Here is a 19,832-nt window from a genome sequence, read left to right on the forward strand (position 1 = left end):
TACTCTCGCGCACAAAGGGATTTTATATTCCTGAATCTCCACTTTCCCCTTGTGCCTTTCCAGTCATTTGGAGATGAATCCCCCTTCCTCCGGAAATCTGTGTCACCCTCTGGCCGTGAGGTCTGGAGCCTCCCCAAACGCCTGCAGAGTCTAGCTCTGCTGCCCTGCAAGATGGCAGGAGGGAGAGAGGGAGAGGAGAGGGGGAGGGGAGGGGAGAAAGGAGATGGAGAGACAGCAGGAGATGAAGATAGTAGGGGTAGAGTGAAGGGGCAAATACAAAAAGAGAAAGGGAAGTGGTCGGACAGATACCTAGAGAAATTGAGAGGTAGAGAGATGGAGCGATAAAGATGGATGTATTGTCGAAAATACAGACTGACCCTGGCTCTGAGTCTGTCCTCTCAAAGCACAGTTGGACCAAGCTATGTTAGTCGCTGCAGCCAGCTGTTGCATGGCTCAGTAACGCTACACTGGTTGGATCCTACTATAGCAGCTCTAGTCATAGAAGAAGAGACCATTGTTCCTGAATCCTAAAGACACACTTTCATCTGTCCTGGTGGTGCATGAGAAATGCTTTATTGAGTTGGTAGAGATATAGTTGTGCTGAATGTGTTCATATAGCCAGCCTGTTTCTGTCGCCACCATGCCGCCACTCGCTAATCAAGTTACCACTAGTCCCTTTTGATCCTTTGTTAACCAGCTACTGGGAACTCCACTAGTTAACCATGGCATGGAGCCCCCCTCTCCCTGTTTTGTTAGGGGCTTCAGAAAAACAACTGCAACCCATCTCGGATTAATTTATACAGTGAGGGAAAAAAGTATTTGATCCCCTGCTGATTTTGTACATTTGCCCACTGACAAAGAAATGATCAGTCTATAATCTTAATGGTAGGTTTATTTGAACAGTGAGAGACAGAATAACAACAAAAAAATCCAGAAAAACGCATGTCAAAAATGTTTTAAAATGATTTGCATTTTAATGAGGGAAATAAGTATTTGACCCCTCTGCAAAACATGACTTAGTACTTGTTGGCAAAACCCTTGTTGGCAATCACAGAGGTCAGACGTTTCTTGTAGTTAGCCACCAGGTTTGCACACATCTCAGGAGGGATTTTGTCCCACTCCTCTTTGCAGATCTTCTCAAGTCGTTAAGGTTTCGAGGCTGACGTTTGGCACCTCGAACCTTCAGCTCCCTCCACAGATTTTCTATGGGATTAAGGTCTGGAGACTGGCTAGGCCACTCCAGGACCTTAATGTGCTTCTTCTTGAGCCACTCCTTTGTTGCCTTGGCCGTGTGTTTTGGGTCATTGTCATGCTGGAATACCCATCCATGACCCATTTTCAATGCTCTGGCTGAGGGAAGGAGGTTCTCACCCAAGATTTGACGGTACATGGCCCCGTCCATCGTCCCTTTGATGCGGTGAAGTTGTCCTGTCCCCTTAGCAGAAAATGACCCCCAAAGCATAATGTTTCCACCTCCATGTTTGACAGTGGGGATGGTGTTCTTGGGGTCATAGGCAGCATTCGTCCTCCTCCAAACACGGTGAGTTGAGTTGATGCCAAAGAGCTCCATTTTGGTCTCATCTGACCACAACACTTTCACCCAGTTGTCCTCTGAATCATTCAGATGTTCATTGGCAAACTTCAGACGGGCATGTATATGTGCTTTCTTGAGCAGGGGGACCTTGCAGGCGCTGCAGGATTTCAGTCCTTCACGGCGTAGTGTATTACCAATTGTTTTCTTGGTGACTATGTTCCCAGCTGCCTTGAGATCATTGACAAGATCCTCCCGTGTAGTTCTGGGCTGATTCCTCACCGTTCTCATAATCATTGCAACTCCACAAGCTGAGATCTTGGATGGAGCCCCAGGCCAAGGGAGATTGACAGTTCTTTTGTGTTTCTTCCATTTGCGAATAATCCCACCAACTGTTGTCACCTTCTCACCAAGCTGCTTGGCGATGGTCTTGTAGCCCATTCCAGCCTTGTGTAGGTCTACAATCTTGTCCCTGACATCCTTGGAAAGCTCTTTGGTCTTGGCCATGGTGGAGAGTTTGGAATCTGATTGATTGATTGCTTCTGTGGACAGGTGTCTTTTATACAGGTAACAAACTGAGATTAGGAGCACTCCCTTTAAGAGTGTGCTCCTAATCTCAGCTCGTTACCTGTATAAAAGACACCTGGGAGCCAGAAATCTTTCTGATTGAGAGGGGGTCAAATACTTATTTCCCTCATTAAAATGCAAATCAATTTATAACATTTTTGACATGCGTTTTTCTGGATTTTTTGTTGTTATTCTGTCTCTCACTGTTCAAATAAACCTACCATTAAAATTATGGACTGATCATTTCTTTGTCAGTGGGCAAACGTACAAAATCAGCAGGGGATCAAATACTTTTTTCCCTCACTGTATAGTTTGTAATGCATTCCACCCACATGCGTGACCTGTATGTGTGTGTGTGGGGTGGGTTGTGTGTGTGTGTGGGGTCGGGTGTGTATGTGTGTGTTTGAGATCTAGGTGTAATCCTATCCCAGAGCATGGTGAAAGGCAGGTCTGGCTGTCCTTGACCTCTCTGGTCACTATGAATACCACTCACTATAAAACAACAGAGGATTCCCTCTCTCCCCTGTTCACCTATCTCCCCTGTTCACCTCTCTCCCTCTTTCACCTCTCTCCCCTGTTCACCTCTCTCCCCTGTTCACCTATCTCCCCTGTTCACCTCTCTCCCTCTTTCACCTCTCTCCCCTGTTCACCTCTCTCCCCTGTTCACCTCTCTCCCTCTTTCACCTCTCTCCCCTGTTCACCTATCTCCCCTGTTCACCTCTCTCCCTCTTTCACCTCTCTCCCCTGTTCACCTCTCTCCCCTGTTCACCTCTCTCCCCTGTTCACCTCTCTCCCCTGTTCACCTCTCTCCCCTGTTCACCTCTCTCCCCTGTTCACCTCTCTCCCCTGTTCACCTCTCTCCCTCTTTCACCTCTCTCCCCTGTTCACCTCTCTCCCCTGTTCACCTATCTCCCCTGTTCACCTCTCTCCCTCTTTCACCTCTCTCCCCTTTTCACCTATCTCCCCTGTTCACCTCTCTCCCCTTTTCACCTCTCTCCCCTGTTCACCTCTCTCCCCTGTTCACCTCTCTCCCTCTTTCACCTCTCTCCCTCTTTCACCTCTCTCCCCTTTTCACCTCTCTCCCTCTTTCACCTCTCTCCCCTGTTCACCTCTCTCCCTCTTTCACCTCTCTCCCCTTTTCACCTCTCTCCCTCTTTCACCTCTCTCCCCTGTTCACCTCTCTCCCCTTTTCACCTCTCTCCCCTTTTCACCTCTCTCCCTCTTTCACCTCTCTCCCCTTTTCACCTCTCTCCCCTTTTCACCTCTCTCCCCTGTTCACCTCTCTCCCCTTTTCACCTCTCTCCCTCTCACCTCTCTCCCTCTTTCACCTCTCTCCCCTGTTCACCTCTCTCCCTCTTTCACCTCTCTCCCCTGTTCACCTCTCTCCCCTGTTCACCTCTCTCCCTCTTTCACCTCTCTCCCTCTTTCACCTCTCTCCCCTGTTCACCTCTCTCCCTCTTTCACCTCTCTCCCTCTTTCACCTCTCTCCCTTTTTATTAATCCTCTCTCTCTATCTTAAACACCCTCACACATTTCTTCCACATTTTTATTCAGCTCAATTAGAAGACAACAGGTCAAATAAATCTGTGTATTGCACAAGCATGTTTCACACACAATATAGAAATAACCTCCTCAAACAAATGTAGTTAGAGTGCAAATATACAAAACCAGAAAATCTACGAGGTTAGACCGTTAGATAACGACAACTACTAACAAAGCAAAAGATCAGGCAACTAAAAACCCGACAGGATGGTTTGATCTATAGCCCAAACATACCACGCCCCTTATTACAGCAGAGGTTTTTCTTTTTTACATAATTACTGATAAGAAACGTGAAGCTAAATCTTTTCCTCCACCCCATGTACAAATCAGATACAAACCTCTTGTACATATGTAGAAATACCTCTTGTGTTAACCATGTCCAAACCTCTTGTGTATTAAGGTTCAAGGAGAGGTAGAACTGTATGACTACCATGCAGTCTCCAGGAACCTTCAAAGGGAGCCGTTTCACCAGAATACCAGCGCCAAGCATTCCTCCCACTCAGCCGTGCATGTCCACCTTTAACTCGGCTATGTTTGGAGCTCCTATTTCTCCGCACCGTTCCTCAGGTGAGTGTCTGTCCGTAGGTCACTTGTACCTGGTATTCAAATGAGCCCGTCAAGTGGGCAGTACCTCTTCTGTGTGGTTGGTTGACTGGAGGTGACCCTGGTGTTACCTGAGGGAAGGTTTGGCTGCTAGCTACAGGTGAGAGGGTTTGGTGGCCACAGGGGGCATGGCAGTGGGAGAGGAAGTGGCAAATGCTCTCCTGAGCTGGGCCACCCGACCACCAAATGCTGGGCTCTCCTCTTCATGACTGACCACCACTAGAGAGATAGAGAGGGAAAGGATTGTAAAAATATATGTTAAGTCAATGAGCTTGAATCGAGTGTAGAGTATGTCATACACACACACTTAAGCACACAAAAAAAACATTCTCTCTCTCTCTCTCTATCGCTCTTTCTCTCTCACCTCTTCGGCTCTGTGGGCGGGTCTTTTCTGTGACTGACAGCTGGGGTTGGAGACAGAGGCTGATGTTGCTGCAGTGGGGTCTGTAGCAGAGGCCCCAGTCCTTTAGGTCGTCTGTGCTGTAGCCTGACACACTGTCCTCCCTGGTGTCCTTTGGGTCGACCTCAGCACTGCCTGTGTCCTGGTCCTCCTCAGAGTCCTTAGAGCCGTCTGAGTCTTCCTGGAAATAGAAGAAGAATGGTGAGCTACATCCTGTATGGTAGAGCTGACATCTTTCTCTCTCTCTTTCCCTCTCTTTCTGTGTCTCATGCACACACACACACGCACGCACGCACACACACACACACACACACACACTTACGCTGAGTTGCATCGGTATGGCTGATTGTGAGCTGGTTTGGTGGTTCTCTCTGTCTGTCAGTAGAGACACAGTATGAAGATCAACCACTAGGTTGTTCATTTCTGTACTCTGTAGTCTGGTGTTGGTACGAAGGGTCTGGAGGAGTTTGGAGGATCTAAATTCATCCACCTCTCCGATCACGCTCACACTCACATCCCCATCATGACCCAACAGCCAGCGCACGCTCTTACTGTGACCTGAGGAGAAACACACAGACACATTGAATACCACACTGTGTAATTAGCACAGATAATACAATTGAAGGTAACTCTTCAAACCTATCACCATTTTAGATCTATTGTCAGAGTTCTTCATGGAGTCTGGTTGTCGTACTGGTTCCAGCCCAGCAGATGGTGCTGTTGTCTTATCAGTGAACAAACACGTTACTGACGTCTGCAGTAGCCGAGCTTTATCTATTGTCCAGTCTATAGGCTCTACACAAACACTGCCTTAGGGTGTTTTTACATATAGTCCTCTTTAAAAGAACCCGATCTCAGTCCTTGTTAAAGTGAACTCTGGGGTAAAAAAAGCAAGAGAACTCAGATGTCTTTGTATTCACACTGTCCTCTCCTTTGAATGAGGACTCAACTCTTTTGCCAGTTCACGTCACCTATTTTGTTGTCTGAGTCCTCTTTGTATTCACATTGCTATGTTTAGAAAGGAACCAAGATCTTTTTCCAACATTCACTCAATGCACAAGACAAGCCATTCTGTCTTATCGGAAGCTAATAGATTGCATGTAGTTATTAGACATCATTATTATAATTAAAAGATAATATTGACATGTAAATATTATTGGTAACAAAATAAATAGCCGAAGAATAACTGCAGATTTAATAATGATGTAATTGAAAGTTGTACCCCCTTGAAGAGCTAGCATTGATTTTGTACCCTATTGTTTTCTCACACTATTCAAAGCCCACAATCGAATAATCAGCGCGTAAAGCTCTCAGCCTACAGATTACATATTTCAAACAAATAATCTGAATGTCGTGTTCGGTACAAAACTCCACACATTTTGGGGAATTTCTGTGCATCCTTGACAATCGCAAATCAATATCCAAAAACAGCACATACTTTTTCAGCGAAACTAGACATTATCATCTTGTCTCTTTTGTGACAAGTGAACCTGGGGAGCTTTGTGTTCACATTGCCCTAAAAAAAGGGAACCGGAACTCGGAATTCCAGCGAACCAAACTCAGACCACCTCTCGAGAATCTTAAGGGGTCTGAGTTCCTTTGCAGCGTTCACACTGCACATTAAGCGAACCACAACTGAGTTGACAAAAATTGTCTGAAAGGGACCAAGTGTGAAAACCCCCTTACTGACACACTAGACTATGATCTTCACCTTCCAGTAATCACTCTGATCTGACCTTAGATCTGTGCTAATTGGTGTCATAAGTGGGATTCAGCCTGTCTGTAGTTACAACCTCTAGCCTCTAGTTACAGCCAGGTCACCATTACAGTGATATGAACGCGATACACATGAACAGGCTCCTAGCCTAAATTTAAAAAATGACCCATTTCAATTCATTCATTTCAGTTCAGATAATTGAAAATAAGCCTATGTAATAAGGGAAGAGCACAATTGCAACAAAAGGTGTGGAAATGTTCAGCAAATCCTCTTGGAAATATGAGATGGATTTTTTAAGCCTACAGGATGGACCACAAGCTGTGTGTGGACGCCTGCATCCTTCCGGTATATGTGTGCGCGTGCGTTGATCTGCTCGTGCATGTGTGACATTTAGGAGTTGTACTGTGTTGCCTACGTACTATCTTACATAAGGAGAGTCTTTCTGGGCCATGGGGCTTTGAGAGGAGAATTAAGGGCCTGTGAGAAGAATGGTGAAGTGTAGTGTTTGTTGCTCAACACTCCGTTCTGCTGGTCAGTTTGACACCAGGTGTTAAGAGATGACCTGGCCTGACCTTCTGCTACTAAGATGACACACACACACACACACACACACACACACACACACACACACACACACACACACACACACACACACACACACACACACACACACACACACACACACACACACACACACACACACACACACACACACACACACACACACACACTCAGGTGACACAGAGCACAGATTGGAAAGACAAAGCGGTAACGAGATATTCGGGGCTAAAAGCAGCGAGCCTCACCAAACCACAGGGCTTTCTCAATTCTATTCACTCCTATTCAATCTGCCGGGCAGGCAGGCATGTGGAATGAATCAATCACTGCCGCGGTGTTTCTGATGATAGAGCTCTGATAAGAGGGCTGGGTACTACACTATACTGTTCTATTAGTACCAATGGAGGGGATAGGTCACATTCTATATCTTATCAGATAGAGAAAGGAACAGGGGGAGAGAGGAATAGAATGGGTAAAAGAGAGACAGAGGGGGGATAGAATGGAAAAGAGAGAGATGTGGGCTAGTGAGAGTGGTGGAACTTGGCCTGAACTGAAGGCCTCTCTCTGTAGATAAGAGTGTGGTTTCAGGGTTGTTTCTCAGAATAGTGGGGTGGGTGCTCAAGCATGATCAATTACTCATTGCCTCTTTCTCTCTCCAGGTCTCTTTCTCTCTCCCTGCCTCTCTCTCCCTGTCTCTCTCTCCCTGTCTCTTTTTCTTCCCCTCATACTTCTGATCTCCCTTTCTCTCCCCCTACCTCCCCATCTTTCATTCCCCCTCCTGTTCCCTCTCTCTCTTTCTATATTTGAAAGGTTTTCCTCTCTCCCTGGCCTATACTTTAGGCCCTTTGGTGTGTTGAATCTGAGGACAGAACATTCTGTGCAGGCAGAGAGAGGAGACGAGGTAGAGAGAGGAGAGGAGGCAGAGAGAGGAGAGGAAGCAGAGAGAGGAGAGGAGGCAGAGAGAGGAGACGAGGTAGAGAGAGGAGAGGAGGCAGAGAGAGGAGAGGAAGCAGAGAGAGGAGAGGAGGCAGAGAGAGGAGAGGAGATAGAGAGAGGAGACGGGCAGAGAGAGGAGAGGAGGTAGAGAGAGGAGAGGAGGTAGAGAGAGGAGAGGAGGCAGAGAGAGGAGAGGAAGCAGAGAGAGGAGAGGAGGCAGAGAGAGGAGAGGAGGTAGAGAGAGGAGAGGAGGCAGAGAGAGGAGAGGAGGCAGAGAGAGGAGAGGAAGCAGAGAGAGGAGAGGAGGCAGAGAGAGGAGAGGAGGTAGAGAGAGGAGAGGAGGCAGAGAGAGGAGAGGAGGCAGAGAGAGGAGAGGAGGCAGAGAGAGGAGACGAGGTAGAGAGAGGAGAGGAGGCAGAGAGAGGAGAGAAGGCAGAGAGATTAGATGAAGCAGAGAGAGGAGAGGAGGTAGAGAGAGGAGAGGAAGCAGAGAGAGGAGAGGAGGCAGAGAAAGGAGAGGAGGCAGAGAGAGGAGAGGAGGCAGAGAGAGGAGAGGAGGTAGAGAGAGGAGAGGAGGCAGAGAGAGGAGAGGAGGTAGAGAGAGGAGAGGAAGCAGAGAGAGGCGAGGAGGCAGAGAGAGGAGAGGAGGCAGAGAGAGGAGAGGAGGTAGAGAGAAGAGAGGAGGCAGAGAGAGGAGAGGAGGCAGAGAGAGTTGAGGAAGAAGAGAATGGAGAGGAGGCAGAGTGAGGAGAGGAGGCGGAGAGAGGAGAGGAGGCAGAGAGAGGAGACGAGGTAGAGAGAGGAGAGGAGGCAGAGAGAGGAGAGGAGGCAGAGAGAGGTGACGAGGTAGAGAGAGGAGAGGAGGCAGAGAGAGGAGAGGAGGCAAAGAGAGGAGAGGAGGCAGAGAGAGGAGACGAGGTAGAGAGAGGAGAGGAGGCAGAGAGAGGAGAGAAGGCAGAGAGATTATATGAAGCAGAGAGAGGAGAGGAGGTAGAGAGAGGAGAGGAAGCAGAGAGAGGAGAGGAGGCAGAGAGAGGAGAGGAGGCAGAGAGAGGAGAGAAGGCAGAGAGATTAGATGAAGCAGAGAGAGGAGAGGAGGCAGAGAGAGGAGAGGAGGCAGAGAGAGGGGACGAGGCAGAGAGAGGAGAGGAGGCAGAGAGAGGAGAGGAGCCAGAGAGAGGAGAGGAAGCAGAGAGAGGAGAGGAAGCAGAGAGAGGAGAGGAGGCAGAGAGAGGAGAGGAGGTAGAGAGAGGAGAGGAGGCAGAGAGAGGAGAGGAGGCAGAGAGAGGAGACGAGGCAGAGAGAGGAGAGGAGGCAGAGAGAGGAGAGGAGGCAGAGAGAGGAGAGGAGGCAGAGAGAGGAGAGGAGGCAGAGAGAGGAGAGGAGGCAGAGGGGGGCACAGGTGGGTGTGACCACCCAGGGAAAGGAAATCCTAAGTTATGAAATAGACACTCCTAACTCCTCTTACCCTAACAACAGGGGCGTGTTCTGAAGTGTACTCTAGTTTACTGTAAATGACCTGCATTTATTCTGTACTCACTAGCACCGGTGTGTGTGTGTGTGTGTGTGTGTGTGTGTGTGTGTGTGTGTGTGTGTGTGTGTGTGTGTGTGTGTGTGTGTGTGTGTGTGTGTGTGTGTGTGTGTGTGTGTGCGTGTGCGTGCGTGCGTGCGTGCGTGCATTCATGTGTGCATGCTGTACCTTTCTTAGTCCTGGCGTGTTCCCTGGTTCTCCTCTCTCTCTCGTCCTTCTCCTCCCTCTCTTTCCAGCGTCTGACCTGCTCCTCTCTCATCTTCAGGAACAAGATTCTCTTCTGGTCTTCACTCAGGGCCTCCAGAACCTCTGGGTCCACCCACATCTCCTGTAGGATCTGAGCCAGCATACTGTCTGATCCTAGATTAACCTCTTTCCTCTGGTGCTGTTGGGACTGTCTAAAATGCTGTTGCCGGCCTGGCTCAACAGAGGGCTTTAAATCCCAACGTCTGGTGGATCTGGTACAGTCCAAATTCCAAAATGCTGAAGAGTTCTCTTGCAACTTCTCAGACGTTCCCTCAGTAATATTGTATGGCTTCTGCTGGGAGGGTGGATGGTCACTGATTCCTTGCTGGTACTCTAGAGCAGTAGAGAGTATATATATATATGATTACATCGGTTGCCTTTCTCCACAGCCTCTCCCTCTTCGGCTGTCCACCAACACAATTGTAGGTTGTGTGTGTGTGTGTGTGTGTGTGTGTGTGTGTGTGTGTGTGTGTGTGTGTGTGTGTGTGTGTGTGTGTGTGTGTGTGTGTGTGTGTGTGTGTGTGTGTGTGCGTGTGTGCGTGTGTGCGTGTGTGCGTGTGTGCGTGCGTGTGTGTAAATCTGTGTCCACTCCCTCTACTACCCCCTCACAGAGAGCTGCCCTATTGCTTTTAAACATTTGAAGGTAAACAGAGACCAGAGAACAACCCAGCTGGGTGACAGAACGGCATTTCATGTCAATAGAGAGAGACACACACATAAACCTGCCATTATTTCCATCATTTTGATTTAGAGAGAGGGAGGGAGAAAAAATAGAGAGTAAGCTGGCACTGTTTATACTTTTTTGGAGACAGGAAGAGAAAGAGAGGGAAACACAGAAACAGAGAGAGAAAAGGGGTGGAAGAGACTTTGCATCTCTCATGACCAAGACAGAAGAGACAGAGAGATAACCAGCTATCTCTCATGATGAAATCAGAAGAGACAGAGAGATAACCAGATCTATGTATCCCCCTCCTAAGGCTCATGGTCACCTACCCTCTTACCTTACTTATACTCATACTGTTTCTAAAACATGATCTGCAAGGGAATGAGATAATGATCAGTAAGTCTCCTTGTATATGTCTCAACACAGAGGGCCAGACAACCAACACTACCAACAAACACGTATTGTACATTCACACAGTCACAGAACATCAGTGGAGACAGAACAGTTGCAACAACAATTACTATCATATATGGAATACCACTAAATAAAGCACTGCGGGAATCTAATCTTACAGTGATTAAAACATTGTTATAACCTCATTATAACAACATTGATACACAACATAAAGACTGGTGTAACTAGAGACTAACAGGAACAGATGCCTGTAACACACTGAGCCATGGCAGAAAGACACACTGAAACACAAAGCGGGGAGTTTTGAATCTATGCCAGCATGCAAATACATTTAGGGTTTACCATAGTCACTGTTCACATATAGAGAATGCCAGAGCAGAGGCAAAAGGACAGAATGGAGAGAGAAAGACGATGTGTGTTGCATGCTAAGGGAGAAGTATTTATTTTGTTGAGTTTTCAAACAGAGCCTGTTTTACTAGGACTGACAGAGAGGGGTTGTGAGAGTCGGATGAACTCAGACAAGAACAAGAAAGTAAGAGAAAGAAAAGCGAGCGAGTGATGAGAAGAAAGTAGAGCAGAGGAGAAACCCTGAGAAATCAAGCGTACTTTACTTACTGTGACTGCCCAGCCTGAAAAATTAGCAAGCCTGGTCCTGGTGTGAGTTACACTGTGACTGACTGTATCTGGGTGACGTGTGTGTGTGTTTGAGTGAGTGAGCAGTAGAGCAGTCTGTGTAGCAGAGTTGGTATGCTGGCTATGATGATCCCCTGCCTCTTTGTGTACTGGATATGAGGGGGCTGCAGTGACCTCTCTCTCTCTCTCTCTCTCTCTCTCTCTCTCTCTCTCTCTCTCTCTCTCTCTCTCTCTCTCTCTCTCTCTCTCTCTCTCTCTCTCTCTCTCTCTCTCTCTCTCTCTCTCTCTCTCTCTCTCTCTCTCGCTCTCTCTCTCTCTCATAGGCAGGAGTATGATAACAGGCCATTGACAGGGATTGATTAACATGATCACATCAGTAGTCATCATCAGTGGCTGACCCCACCCATAGTTTAATGACTGATCAGTGTCTAAACAGGTTCATGCCAGTCTATGGTACTGAGAGTCTCTGTTGTACTCTATAGACATTATGGTACTGTTAGTGTCTGATTATGCCTTCGGGTCACGTTGTGTTATCTCTCAGATGTCTGGTTCCTGGTGCCACCTCATGACTTCCAGTCAATACACAGATAAAGCAAAACATGAACACAGGAAGAGCAATTACAGTACACAACAATAACAACGTGATGTAAGTGTATGTTAGTTTGGGGTAGAGCATGTTGGGTGTGAGTCTTGATTGAATTGAAGCAGGAAAAGGAAATATTTAGCTGGTTTGGGGGAATTTCAATCACTTACAATAAATTAATATATCTTATCTCTTTCTCTGTCTTTCCCGCTTACTCTGTATTGCGACAGCAAGCTCAAGGTCCTTTTCCTGTTTTGGTCGAGTCAGGCCGGCCAGGTCAAGGTAGTCTCAGGGAAAACACAGACCTGCAGCAGCAGCATGTAGACGTTTTGGGGGAAACACAAAACACATTAGTCATAAACCACCCAGCACAGGTTGGGAATGTTTCCAGGGCATTCAGATAAAGAAATGTAGAAGTGAGTCTTAATGTGTCTAAGGTTGTGATTGTGAACAGGAGAGTATGTTTGTACAGACCTATTGGTTTTCACTTGGCCACAAAGCAGCATTTCAATACCAGGAAATGACTCACACCTTTTTCTGTAACCATTTGATTCCTTATCATTTAGATACAGTAATTATACATTAAGGATTGTAAAGAAACCACTTTCACATAACAACAAGTAATAGCTGTCTAACTCACCTGGTGTAATGTAGTGTAGTGTAATGTACTGTATTGTAGTGTAATGTAGTGTAATGTTGTGTGGTGTAGTGTAATGTATTGTGTTGTATACTGTCGCAAAGCTAACTAAAAAGCAGCCTTCGCAAATGGAGGATGGCTTTCACTTCAGCAGTAATAAATGTATGAACTTCTTTGAGGAAAAGATCATGATCATTAGAAAGCAAATTACAGACTCCTCTTTAAATCTGGGTATTCCTCCAAAGCTCCATTGTCCTGAGTCTGCACAACTCTGCCAGGACCTAGGATCAAGGGAGATACTAAAGTGTTTTAGTACTATATCTCTTGACGCAATGATGAAAATAATCATGGCCTCCAAACCCTCAAGCTGCATACTGGACCCTATTCCAACTAAACTACTGAAAGAGCTGCTTCCTGTGCTTGGCCCTCCTATGTTGAACATAATAAACGGCTCTCTATCCACCGGATGTGTACCAAGCTCACTAAAAGTGGCAGTAATAAAGCCTCTCTTGAAAAAGCCGAATCTTGATCCAGAAATTATAAAAAACTATCGGCCTATATCGAATCTTCCATTCCTCTCCAAAATTTTAGAAAAAGCTGTTGCACAGCAACTGACTGCCTTCCTGAAGACAAACAATGTATACGAAACGCTTCAGTCTGGTTTTAGACCCCATCATAGCACTGAGACTGCACTTGTGAAGGTGGTAAATGACCTTTTAATGACGTCAGACCGAGGCTCTGCATCTGTCCTCGTGCTCCTAGATCTTAGTGCCGCTTTTGATACCATCGATCACCACATTCTTTTGGAGAGATTGGAAACCCAAATTGGTCTACATGGACAAGTTCTGGCCTGGTTTAGATCTTATCTGTCGGAAAGATATCAGTTTGTCTCTGTGAATGGTTTGTCCTCTGACAAATCAATTGTAAATTTCGGTGTTCCTCAAGGTTCCGTTTTAGGACCACTATTGTTTTCACTATATATTTTACCTCTTGGGGATGTCATTCGAAAACATAATGTTAAATTTCACTGCTATGCAGACGACACACAGCTGTACATTTCAATGAAACATGGTGAAGCCCCAAAATTGCCCTCGCTAGAAGCCTGTGTTTCAGACATAAAGAAGTGGATGGCTGCAAACTTTCTACTTTTAAACTCGGACAAAACAGAGATGCTTGTTCTAGGTCCCAAGAAACAAAGAGATCTTCTGTTGAATCTGACAATTAATCTGGATGGTTGTACAGTCGTCTCAAATAAAACTGTGAAGGACCTCGGCGTTACTCTGGACCCTGATCTCTCTTTTGAAGAACATATCAAGACTGTTTCAAGGACAGCTTTTTTCCATCTACGTAACATTGCAAAAATCAGAAATTTTCTGTCCAAAAATGACGCCTAGAAAAATTAATCCATGCTTTTGTTACTTCTAGGCTGGACTACTGCAATGCTCTACTTTCCGGCTACCCGGATAAAGCACTAAATAAACTTCAGTTAGTGCTAAATACGGCTGCTAGAATCCTGACTAGAACCAAAAAATTTGATCATATTACTCCAGTGTTAGCCTCCCTACACTGGCTTCCTGTTAAGGCAAGGGCTGATTTCAAGGTTTTACTGCTAACCTACAAAGCATTACATGGGCTTGCTCCTACCTATCTTTCCGATTTGGTCCTGCCGTACATACCTACACGTACGCTACGGTCACAAGACGCAGGCCTCCTAATTGTCCCTAGAATTTCTAAGCAAACGGCTGGAGGTAGGGCTTTCTCCTATAGAGCTCCATTTTTATGGAATGGTCTGCCTACCAATGTGAGAGACGCAGACTCAGTCTCAACCTTTAAGTCTTTACTGAAGACTTATCTCTTCAGTAGGTCCTATGATTAAGTATAGTCTGGCCCAGGAGTGTGAAGGTGAACGGAAAGGCTGGAGCAACGAACCGCCCTTGCTGTCTCTGCCTTGCCGGTTCCCCTCTTTCCACTGGGATTCTCTGCCTCTAACCCTTTTACAGAGGCTGAGTCACTGGCCTACTGGTGTTCTTCCATGCCGTCCATGGGAGGGGTGCGTCACTTGAGTGGGTTGAGTCACTGACGTGGTCTTCCTGTCTGGGTTGGCGCCCCCCCCTTGGGTTGTGCCATGGCGGAGATTGTTGTGGGCTATACTCGGCCTTGTCTTAGGACGGTAAGTTGGTGGTTGGAGACATCCCTCTAGTGGTGTGGGGGCTGTGCTTTGGCAAAGTGGGTGGGGTTATATCCTGCCTGTTTGGCCCTGTCCGGGGGTATCATCGGATGGGGCCACAGTGTCTTCTGATCCCTCCTGTCTCAGCCTCCAGTATTTATGCTGCAGTAGTTTATGTGTCGGGGGGCTAGGGTCAGTCTGTTACATCTGGAGTATTTCTCTTGTCTTATCCGGTGTCCTGTGTGTATTTAAATATGCTCTCTCTAATTCTCTCTTTCTCTCTTTCTGTCTTTCTCTCGGAGGACCTGAGCCCTAGGACCATGCCTCAGGACTACCTGGTATGACTCCTCCTTGCTGTCCCCAGTCCACCTGGCCGTGCTGCTGCTCCAGTTTCAACTGTTCTGCCTGCGGCTATGGAACCCTGACCTGTTCACCGGACGTGCTTGTTGCACCCTCGACAACTACTATGATTATTATTATTTGACCATGCTGGTCATTTATGAACATTTTAACATTTTAACATTTTGACCATGTTCTGTTATAATATCCACCCTGCACAGCCAGAAGAGGACTGGCCACCCCTCATAGCCTGGTTCCTCTCTAGGTTTCTTCCTAGGTTTTTGGCCTTTCTAGGGAGTTTTTCCTAGGGAGTTTTTCCTAGCCACCGTGCTTCTTTCACATGCTTTGCTTGCTGTTTGGGGTTTTAGGCTGGGTTTCTGTACAGCACTTTGAGAATATCAGCTGATGTACGAAGGGCTATATAAAAATAAATTTGATTTGATTTGATTTGATTTGTAGTGTAGTGTAGTGTAATGTACTGTATTGTAGTGTAATGTAGTGTAATGTTGTGTGGTGTAGTGTAATGTATTGTGTTGTAGTGTAGTGTAGTGTAGTTTAATGTACTGTAGTGTGGTGTACAGTAATGTAGTGTAATGTAGTGTAGTGTAATATAGTATACTGTAGTGCAGTGTAATGTCATGTGGTGTAGTGTACTGTAGAGTAGTGCAATGTAGTGTAGTGTACAGTAGTGTAGTGTAATGTAGTGTAATGTCATGTGGTGTAGTGTAGTGTAATGTAGTGTAATGTAGTGTAATGTAGTGTAATGTACGATGGTGTAGTGTAGTGTGGTGTAGTGTAATGTAATGTGATGTAGTGTGGTGCAGTGTAGTGTAGTGTGGTGTAATGTAATGTAATGTAATGTGGTGTAATGTAGTGTAGTGGAGAGTAGTGTAATGTAGTGTTATGTAGTGTAGTGGAGAGGAGAGTAGTGTAATGTAGTGTAGTGTAATGTAGTGTAGTGTAGTTGTAGTGGAGAGGAGAGTAGTGTAATGTAGTGTAGTGTAATGTAGTGTAGTGTAGTTGTAGGAGTTGGCTTTGGGGATGACCAGTGAAATATACCTGCTGGAGCGTGTGCTACGGGTGGGTGTTGCTATGGTGACCAGTGAGCTGAGATAAGGCGGGGCTTTACCTAGCAAAGACTTATAGATGACCTGGAGCCAGTGGGTTTGACGACGAATATGAAGCGAGGGCCAGCCAACGAGAGCATACAGGTCGCAGTGGTGGGTAGTATATGGGGCTTTGGTGACAAAACGGATGGCACTGTGATAGACTACATCTAATTTGCTGAGTAGAGTGTTGGAGGCTATTTTGAAGATGACGTCGCCGAAGTCAAGGATCGGTAGGATAGTCGGTTTTACGAGGATATGTGTAGCAGCATGAATGAAGGAGGCTTTGTTGAGAAATAGGAAGCCGATTCTAGATTTAATTTTGGATTGGAGATGTTTGATGTGAGTCTGGAAGGAGAGTTTACAGTCTAACCAGACACCTAGGTATTTGTAGTTGTCCACATATTCTAAGTCAGAACCGTCCAGAGTAGTGATGCTAGTCGGGCAGGTGCGGGCAGTGATCGGGTGCGGGCAGCGATCGGTTGAAGAGCATGCATTTAGTTTTGCTAGCATTTAAGAGCAGTTGGAGGCCACAGAAGGAGTGTTGTATGGCATTGAAGCTCGTCTGGAGGTTTGTTAACACAGTGTCCAAAGAAGGGCCAGAAGTATACAGAATGGTGTCGTCTGCGTAGAGGTGGATCAGAGAATCACCAGCAGCAAGAGCAACATCATTTATATTTACAGAGAAAAGAGTCGGCCCAAGAATTGAACCCTGTGGCACCCCCATAGAGACTGCCAGAGGTCCGGACAATATGAACTCCGATTTGACACGCTGAACTCTATCTGAGAAGTAGTTGGTGAACCAGGCGAGGCAGTCATTAGAGAAACCAAGGCTGTTGAGTCTGCCAATTAGAATGCGGTGATTGACAGAGTCGAAAGCCTTGGCCAGGTCAATGAAGACGGCTGCACAGTACTGTCTTTTATCGATGGCGGTTATGATATCGTTTAGGACCATGAGTGTGGCTGAGGTGCACCCATGACCAGCTCTGATACCAGATTGCATAGCGGAGATGGTACGGTGGGATTTGAAATGGTCAGTGATCTGTTTGTTAACTTGGCTTTTGAAGACTTTAGAAAGGCAGGGCAGGATGGATATAGGTCTATAACAGTTCTCCTCCTTTGAAGAGGGGGATGACTGCGGCCGCTTTCCAATCTTTAGGGATCTCAGACAATACGAAAGAGAGGTTGAACAGGCTAGTAATAGGGGTTGCAACAATTGCGGCAGAGATTTATCGGTGGTGACAGTGTTTCCTAGCCTCAGTGCAGTGGGCAGTGGGGAGGAGGTGCTCTTATTCTCCATGGACTTTACAGTGTCCCAAAACTTTTTTGAATTTGTGCTACAGGATGCAAATTTCTGTTTGAAAGAGCTAGCCTGTGGTGTGGTGTAATGTAGTGTAATGTAATGTAGTGGAGAGTAGTTTAATGTAGTGTAATGTAGTGTAATTTAGTGTAGTGGAGAGTAGTGTTATGTATTGTAATGTAGTGTAGTGTAATGTAGTGTAGTGTAGTGTATTGTAGTGTAGTGTGGTTTAATGTAGTGTAATATAGTGTAGTGTGGTGTATTGTAGTGTAGTGTGGTGTAATATAGTGTAATGTAGTGTGGTGTAGTGTAGTGTAGTGTAGTGTAATGTAGTATAGTGTGCTGTACCGTAGTGTAGTACAGTGGGGTGGTGTAGTGTAGTGTAGTGTGGTGTAGTGTGGTGTGGTGTAGTGTGGTATGGTGTAATGTAGTGTAGTGTAATGTAGTGTAATGTAGAGTGGTGTAATGTAGTGCAATGTAGTGGGGGGGTGTAGTGTAGTGTGGTGTAGTGTGGTGTGGTGTAGTGTGGTATGGTGTAATGTAGTGTAGTGTAATGTAGTGTAATGTAGAGTGGTGTAATGTAGTGCAATGTAGTGGGGGGGTGTAGTGTGGTGTGGTGTAGTGTAGTGTGGTGTGGTGTAATGTAGTGTAGTGTGGTGTAGTGTGGTGTGGTGTAGTGTAGTGTGGTGTGGTGTGGTGTAGTGTAGTGTACTGTAGTGTGGTGTGGTGTAATGTAGTGTAGTGTAATGTAGTGTAATGTAGAGTGGTGTAATGTAGTGCAATGTAGTGGGGGGGGTGTATTGTGGTGTGGTGTAGTGTAATATAGTGTAATGTAGAGTGGTGTAGTGTAGTGCAATGTGGTGTAATGTAGTGTAGTGTAGTGTAGTGTAATGTCATGTAGTGTGGTGTAATGTAATGTAATGTAGTGTGGTGTAGTGTAGTGGGGTGGTGTAGTGTGGTGTATGTAATGTGGTGTAATGTAGTGTAGTGTGGTGTGGTGTAGAGTAGTGTAGTGTGGTGTAGTGTAATGTAGTGTAGTGTGGTGTATTGTAGTGTAGTGTGTTGTAACGTAGTGTAATTTAGTTTATTGGGGTGGTGTAGTGTTGTGTAGTGTAATGTAGTGTAGCGTGCTGTGGTGTAATGTAGTGTAGTGTGGTGTAGTGTAGTGTGGTGTATTGTAGTGTAGTGTAATGTAGTGAAGTGTGGTGTAATGTAATGTGGTGTAATGTAGTCTAATATATTGTACTGTGGTGTAGAGTAGTGGGGTGGTGTAGTGTGGGGAAGTGTAGTGTAATGTAGTGTAGTGTGGTGTATTGTAGTGCAGTGTAATGTAGTGAAGTGTGGTGTAATGTAATGTGGTGTAATGTAGTCTAATATATTGTAGTGTGGTGTAGAGTAGTGGGGTGGTGTTGTGTGGGGAAATGTAGTGTAGTGTGATGTATTGTAGTGTAATATATTGTAGTGTGGTGTAATGTAGTGTAGTGGGGATGTGTAGTGTAGTGTGGTGTAGTGTAGTTTGGTGTGGTGTAGAGTAGTGTAGTGTGGTGTAATGTAATGTAATGTGATGTGGTGTAATGTAGTGTAATGTAATGTAGTGGAGAGTAGTTTAATGTAGTGTAATGTAGTGTAATTTAGTGTAGTGGAGAGTAGTGTTATGTATTGTAATATAGTGTAGTGTAATGTAGTGGGGGGGGTGTAGTGTGGTGTAGAGTAGTGTAATATAGTGTAGTGTAGTGTGGTGTAATGTAGTGTAATGTAGTGTAGTGGGGTGGTGTAGTGTAGTGTGGTGTAGTGTAGTGTGGTGTAATGTAGTGTAGTGGGGTGGTGTAGTGTAGTGTAGTGTAGTGTGGTGTGGTGTGGTGTAGAGTAGTGTAGTGTAATGTAGTGTAATGTAGAGTGGTGTAGTGTAGTGCAATGTAGTGGGGGGGTGTAGTGTGGTGTAGAGTAGTGTAATATAGTGTAATGTATAGTGGTGCAGTGTAGTGCAATGTAGTGGGGGGGGGTGTAGTGTGGTGTAGAGTAGTGTAATGTAGTGTGGTGTAATGTGGTGTAGAGTAGTGTAATGTAGTGTAATGTAGTGTAGTGTGGTGTAATGTAGTGTGGTGTAATGTGGTGTAGAGTAGTGTAATGTGGTGTAATGTAGTGTGGTGTAATGTAGTGTGGTGTAGTGTAGTGCAGTATAATGTAGTGTGGTGTAATGTGGTGTAGAGTAGTGTAATGTAGTGTAATGTAGTGTAATGTAGAGTGGTGTAGTGTAGTGCAATGTAGTGGGGGGGGGGTGTAGTGTGGTGTAGAGTAGTGTAATGTAGTGTGGTGTAATGTGGTGTAGAGTAGTGTAATGTAGTGTAATGTAGTGTG

General features: G+C 45.9%; 1 protein-coding gene across 3 annotated transcripts; it reads right to left on the minus strand.

Annotated features, from left to right (window-relative positions):
- Positions 1-3,630: 3,630 nt before the first annotated feature.
- zgc:92242 (SH2 domain-containing protein 4A) lies at positions 3,631-11,555 on the minus strand. 3 transcript variants are annotated; one of them, XM_014213000.2, is made up of 6 exons: positions 11,325-11,549; positions 10,633-10,666; positions 9,554-9,964; positions 4,966-5,201; positions 4,608-4,824; positions 3,631-4,462 (listed from the first exon to the last, which is right to left on the minus strand). In XM_014213000.2, the coding sequence occupies exons 3-6, from the start codon at positions 9,732-9,734 to the stop codon at positions 4,338-4,340; spliced, it is 759 nt and encodes a 252-aa protein (XP_014068475.2). In that variant the 5' UTR covers positions 9,735-9,964; positions 10,633-10,666; positions 11,325-11,549; the 3' UTR covers positions 3,631-4,337. The 3 variants fall into 3 exon arrangements, with proteins under 3 accessions (XP_014068475.2, XP_045580072.1, XP_014068476.2); XM_045724116.1 differs by having other exon boundaries at positions 10,625-10,666; positions 11,325-11,503; XM_014213001.2 differs by lacking the exon at positions 10,633-10,666 and having other exon boundaries at positions 11,325-11,555.
- Positions 11,556-19,832: the final 8,277 nt, after the last annotated feature.

This window comes from Salmo salar, chromosome ssa09 (genome assembly GCF_905237065.1).
Source record: "Salmo salar chromosome ssa09, Ssal_v3.1, whole genome shotgun sequence".
Classification (NCBI taxonomy): domain Eukaryota; kingdom Metazoa; phylum Chordata; class Actinopteri; order Salmoniformes; family Salmonidae; genus Salmo; species Salmo salar.